General features: G+C 35.6%; 1 protein-coding gene and 1 long non-coding RNA gene across 2 annotated transcripts in view; one reads left to right on the forward strand and one right to left on the reverse strand.

The window, feature by feature from the left end:
* Nucleotides 1-2,549: 2,549 nt before the first annotated feature.
* Nucleotides 2,550-6,300, reverse strand: part of LOC140335798 (uncharacterized) — a 9,101-nt gene continuing 5,350 nt past the window's right edge. Inside the window, exon 2 of the long non-coding RNA XR_011921760.1 lies at nucleotides 2,550-5,556. This is a non-coding gene — a long non-coding RNA (uncharacterized lncRNA). The remainder of the gene's footprint in view (nucleotides 5,557-6,300) is intronic.
* Nucleotides 3,344-6,300, forward strand: part of CFLAR (CASP8 and FADD like apoptosis regulator) — a 41,657-nt gene continuing 38,700 nt past the window's right edge. Inside the window, exon 1 of the mRNA XM_072418729.1 lies at nucleotides 3,344-3,965. Within this exon, the coding sequence (XP_072274830.1) occupies nucleotides 3,936-3,965 (30 nt within the window). The 5' untranslated portion in view covers nucleotides 3,344-3,935. The remainder of the gene's footprint in view (nucleotides 3,966-6,300) is intronic.

Here is a 6,300-nt window from a genome sequence, read left to right on the forward strand (position 1 = left end):
CTTCACTATCCATCTATCCATCCAAATCCTTTCCACCATCCACCTTCACTATCCATCCATCCATCCAATACATATAAGACATCAATAAAAAGTTACATTAAAGTAATGAGGTTTACCAACTTCCATTAAACATCATGGGGTTGGAATAGCCAGACTAGACAGCGAGTAACTCTTAGAGTGTTTATATTAAGTTGGTTATTAAACGTTTTGTATCCCCACACATTTCAACGACTGGCTTCTTCAGGGGTAAATAGGCACAGATTAATTAATGCCCGTTAGAAGAATGTAAATGTGGAGGTAAAGTGACAGATAAGTATGGCTGGTGCAAAAGGTATGGAAAATATGGCCATTACTCTGCTTCTCACTATAGCTATTCAACTCTATAAGCCTGTGAACAAATTTTGTTCACCAGATTTTGCGTTCTTATTCATAAGGAACAGCTTTCTCCAATGTCCATCAATAGTTTGCCATATTTTCCATACCTTTTGTACCAGCCATACTTATCGAATTGAATTTGAACAACACTACTAGAATTCCAGTAATCAAGGATTCTTTATACTGACAGACTGGTGTAAACATATGATTTATAACTAATTTTAATTAGTGAACTGACTTTTGTTCAAGTGCTGCCAGAGGTAATAATATTCTACAATAACCAGCAGTGTTGTCATCGAAGTATTAAAATTAACATATATCTAAAGCTCAAAGGTTTTTTTCTTTTAGATGGATTGTGGAAGTTTTAGAACCCATTTTCCAAATTCCAGTGCTTTCTGTTTTCACACTAAAGGGATTAACTTTATTTTGGCTTGATGAGCACTGTCTCCAAAAAAAAGTGAGGGAAAATCCAAAAGTTTGAGTTATTTCCAAAAACAAAAATAAAGGTGAAGTAATGCCTTGCTTCAGTGACAACTGTGGAAGGGGATTTCTTTTACTTAGGACAAGTTTAAAGAGATGCAAAGAGAAGTCTCCCCAATATTAACACAGATAGCAAAAAAAATGGTGGTTTCAACCATCCCCTACCATCAAAAATAAAAGTTTTGTGCTAAAACTTCATAAGAAGATTTGCTGAATCAATTCACTGGAGGCATTCCAAAACACTCAGAAGATAATGAATTTATTTACAGACTTGAATAGTCATTGCAAGATCCTGCCAATCTCTTACTGTTCAGTTTCATTTCTTGCAAATTCTCTTGGAACATGATAAATGAATGTTTCTGCAATTTTACTACACAGGATGGAAAAAATCCAAAAAATACCTGGGAGTTACAGATTTAATACCTATCTAAAGGTGTGACCTCATTGTATGGTTGGTATCTACTGGCCACACAGCAGCAGTTGTAGAGAACCAGGAGAGGCAAAGCATACAGTTGTGGTGAAGTTTCTTAGGCAAGAACATCATTTTGCATTTGGTAGTGCCGTATTCTGCTGCAGCTTTATGCAAAAGAAATAAAAATAACTCCCACATTTACTTGAATGGTTGGCCGAGTTGTTTTTTTAGTGATTCAACTGGCGGATCGTCAAACAATGATGGGACCACTCCACACATGTCAGATTTTGGTCACAACCATTCATTTAAGCTGACAATTATTTAGCTTGTTAGCATTCATGAGCATGCTCTTGCTCTAACATGAATGGTCAAGATTGGGTAGATCTTGAAAAAAAATTCATTTGTATGTCCTTACATTCCTGGATATATTTTTCAGTACTTTTTACATGTTGCTATTGTGTAAGTATATAAAGACAATGAGCCTAAATTTAATAAAGCTCTCCAAGGCTGGGGAGGATACACTTTCATTAGTGAAGCCGAGTGATCCGGCAATCTTAGAATGGATTTCCTAAAAGTCATTTGGTATTTGTTAGCAAACGTTTTCGATCCTGGACCAGATCCATTCCAGGTTTTCTGGATCACCCGGCTTCACTGGTGAAAGTGTATCCTCTCTCTAGCCTTGGAGATCTTTATTAAATCAGGCCCAATGTCTGTCATGGAAATGAACTCCTTACAGCAAACAGACCTTATAAAAGAAGAAGTGACAACTACAGATGGTGCCATGTAGAATTCATCAAAACAAAATTCACCAGCTCTCCAAAATATGGGATTCCTGTTTTATAGGGAAATCAATGGTCAAAGCAACATAGTGACACACACACAGAGACCCTGTGTGGCCCCGAAACTTTGCTTTTCCTTCTTGTTGTTACAGTGCTTTCGCAATAAAACAGGAATCCTGTACTTTGGAGTGTTGCTGACTTCTGTTTTCATGAGCATAAAAAACACAAGTCTTTTGCAATACATGACCACATTAGATGTGGTAATGTTGGAAATCCTGTTAATTTGTAACTCCTCCTCTATTTATTCATTGCATTTCTTAAAGTTAAGCACAGGGGTTGATATTGCTGACAGTGTTTTGAAAATGCTAGGTAGCTGGCTGCTATATTTGCACCCTGGATTCAGTCATTTAAAGCTGAATTCCCACCTCTCCCTACAGTTCCTTCTAATTGGATTAAATTAATTGCTGGTTTAGCAAACATTAACCAACATAAAAAAAAATTACTTTTTGTTCACCAGGCAGCACAGTGGCTCAGTGGTTAGCACTCTGGCCTGGGTCCCAAGTTTGAATCTCGGCCAGGACACTATCTGAATGGAGTTTGCAAGTTCTCTCAGTTTTTGCGTGAGATTCCTCCCACATTACAAAAAAAACATGCAGTTAGATAATTTAGTTTGTGAGCCCCTTTGAGGGACAGTTAGTGACATTACTATGGACAGTACAGTGCTGTGTAATATGTCGGCGCTATATAAATACTGTAATGTAATGTAATAATAATAATGCTACACTCTTGAATCTTTTCTTTTCTATTAGGAAAAATAGTCTTTGGGTAAATAAAATAAAATTAAATCACCAACCCAGAATAAGCATGCAAATCCAGCAAGTTTTTTAGGGATGAGTGTCTCAGAGGACTAAAGCTTAGGTTTAGACGCTAGGTAACTGGCATGGAAGTCTCCATACTCTTTTTATGACATGTGTACAGTTACAGTGTTCCTCATTGTTCAATTGATCAATCTGAAGACTTTATTTATATATATGTTTATATCAATATTTTGGCCCAGAACTGAATAGTTATTTGCTGTAATTAACTTAGTAGTTAAACTGTCAAATGTTTCGTAATGCTCAACTATATGTATTGGGACACTGGAGTTCCCATCTGTCTTCCTTTTGCAATGCAGTTGGGTTATTCCCATTTAATTAATTTTTTGTATTCACATTAGCTGTTGTGTATGTACAGATGTGTTACAAAATATTCAGTATGCATTCATGTTGTATATATCACATACTGCCCCACACAGTATCATTTCTATCACTGTACATTACATAAATATCAGTATGTTATCTGTTTTGAAGTTAAACACTAAAATGTTAAATCAAACTTTGTGATCTTGACATTTATGTGATATATATTCCTTTTATGCAAAAATTCAACATTTAGTTGATATCTGCATAGTTTTGAGATTCTGACAAGTTGTGGTCAGGAATATTTAGTCAAATTCACATTTAGGTGAGCTTGGTGACCGCAGCCATTGATCATAGTAGTTTTCCCAAATATTTCTACGCACAATCCACTAGAACAACACTAGAAGAATTCCATGACATGAATAGAAATAATAACTTTAGCAGTCTTTTCAGGGTTTGGGGAGATATTAAAATCATACATAGATGACTAGCAATTACAATCTGTAATACTACATGCATTACATAAAAACTGCATAAAAACTAGTTAACAGCTGAGTCAGTCAGCTTGGGCTTGGAGGAAAGACAGGGTTAGTTAACTGCAGCTTTAACAAGTCTTAACAACATAACTGCTGTGCGTCATTTAAACAGGAATGTCCTGTTCCTACACTTCCGTAATCATTCTCCATTCTGAACACCTCCCTGCTAAGCAAGATGACCTCTGTTTTGTGCCCCCAAATTAAGGTATGATATACCGTAATTACACATAACTTTTTGTTTTGTGCTAACTGGGGGCTATCTGTATGTAGAAAGATATTAGGTATCATTTACTTTAGTTGAAATACAGAAAAGGTTCAGGAATGAAATGGTATATACAGATAGTTTCTACAGTCTTCTAGTCCTAAAATCCAGGCATGATGACAGCTGTTAGGTGCATTGTCATTTTACTATTTATGGAACATTATCAGTTGTTCTATCCTGCAGCAATATCCTGTTTTATGATTGGAACATTGTATTCTATTCCTATTATTACATTTACATTTAAGTTTAACTTATTATTTAAAATTATTATCAATTTAAAATTAAATACATAACATGTATTTTATAAATGACTTTTTCAGACACAAAAAAGCCACCAGAGCAAAGTAATAGCATTTTTACAGCTACTATTTCTTAGGTGTATTATAAGTTACATTGTTTTTACCAGGAAATACTTACATAAATATTGTACTTAGGAATGTATGCTGAAAGTATGCTATCTTTAATCCAATTGCCAACAGTCAAAAATGGAATAGACTTGGACTTGGATTTATTCTAGCATTGTTATTACCTCCCATGGCACAAGAAGATATTGGAACAGTGGTGTAGAAGGATGGATGGTCACAGATCAGTTCCAAAGTCAATCAGTAATTAGCTCCCATGGCATGAGAAGATATCGGAACAGTGGTATAGCATGGATGGTCACATATAAGTACCAAAGTCAATAAATAATTGGCTCCCATGGCATGAGAAGATATCGGGATAGTGGTGTAGAAGAATGGATGGTCACAGATCAGTTCCAAAGTCAATCAGTAATTAGCTCCCATGGCAAGAGACGTTATCAGGACAGTGGCAAAGTATGGATAGTTTTTGATTAGTACTAAAGTCATTCAGTTATTTATGGCTCCCATGACATGAGAAAATTTCAGGATAGTGTTGTAAAAGGTTGGATGGTCACAGATTAGTACCAAAGTCAATCTAATATTAACTTCCATGGCATGAGAAGATATCGGAACAGTGGTATAGCATGGATGGTCACATATTAGTACCAAAGTCAATCAATAATTAGCTCCCAGGGCATAAAAAGATATCGGGACAGTGGTATAGAAGGATGAATGGTCGCAGATCAGTACCAAAGTCAATCAATAATTAGCTCCCATGACATTAGAAGATATCAGGACAGTGGTGTAGAAGGATGGATGGTAACAGATCAATTCCAAAGTCAATCTGTAATTAGCTCCTATGGCATGAGACAATATCAGGACAGTGGCATTGAATGGATGGTTATTGATTATTACCAAAGTCAATCTATTATCAGCTTCCATGACATGAGAAGATATCGGAAAAGTGGTATAGCATGGATGGTCACAGATTAGTACTAAAGTCAATCAATAATTAGCTCCCATGGCATAAAAAGATATTGGGACAGTGGTATAGAAAGATGGATGGTCACAGATTAGTACCAAAGTCAATCTATTAGCTCCCATGGCATGAGAAGATAGCAGAGCAGTGGTGTAAGGTCTCAGATCTTTTTCAGTTTTCAGTGGGTGATCCCAGATTGGTATTGTGTAGGCATCTGCAGAAGAAGAAGACTCTGTATAATTTACATATTGTTTACTGCTCCCCCAATAGCTTTTTTAATATATTTGAATCCCTGTATGTAAAATTGTTATATTCTTAAAGGTAAAGTTCTTCATAAACTTATAAGGCCTTTTTAGGACATTAGAAGCCAGCCTACCATTTTTACTTGTACAATATGCAATGTCTAATACAATGTGTAGCAGCAGAATTTTTCTACTTGCTCTCTACCATTTTTTTGCCTAGATATTGCTTTAGGGATGGTTACAATTCTGTTATTAGAGCTACACACATTCAGATGAAGCACCCTGGATTCAGAATGAGATAAGTGCCCGATGTTTGCATATTTGACCTGGTATGGGCTAGATTTTACAAATCTGCTTCTTTAAACTAAACTGTGTACACTACTATAAATATCAAAGGGAAAAAAAGAAGAAAAAAAAAAGAGGGGAAGGGGAAAAGGAAAAAGTAGAAAATGGCAGAAATACATAAAAGTATCAATCTCTATTTAAACATAGTTCAGACATTAATTGCACATTACAAAAAGATTGTCCTATGTGGTCATCATGGACAATACATCAAATGCTAAGAGATCAACTATCAATAACAGAGCTTGCATTCCCGACACATTTCGCAGATGAAACCACTTCCTCAAGGGAAAGATAGCAAAACAGAATAATTCTAATTATACAAAACAGAATACCAAGAATTTCTTTTGGTGCATTTTATTTATATATACATC

This window comes from Pyxicephalus adspersus, chromosome 7 (genome assembly GCF_032062135.1).
Source record: "Pyxicephalus adspersus chromosome 7, UCB_Pads_2.0, whole genome shotgun sequence".
NCBI lineage: Eukaryota > Metazoa > Chordata > Amphibia > Anura > Pyxicephalidae > Pyxicephalus > Pyxicephalus adspersus.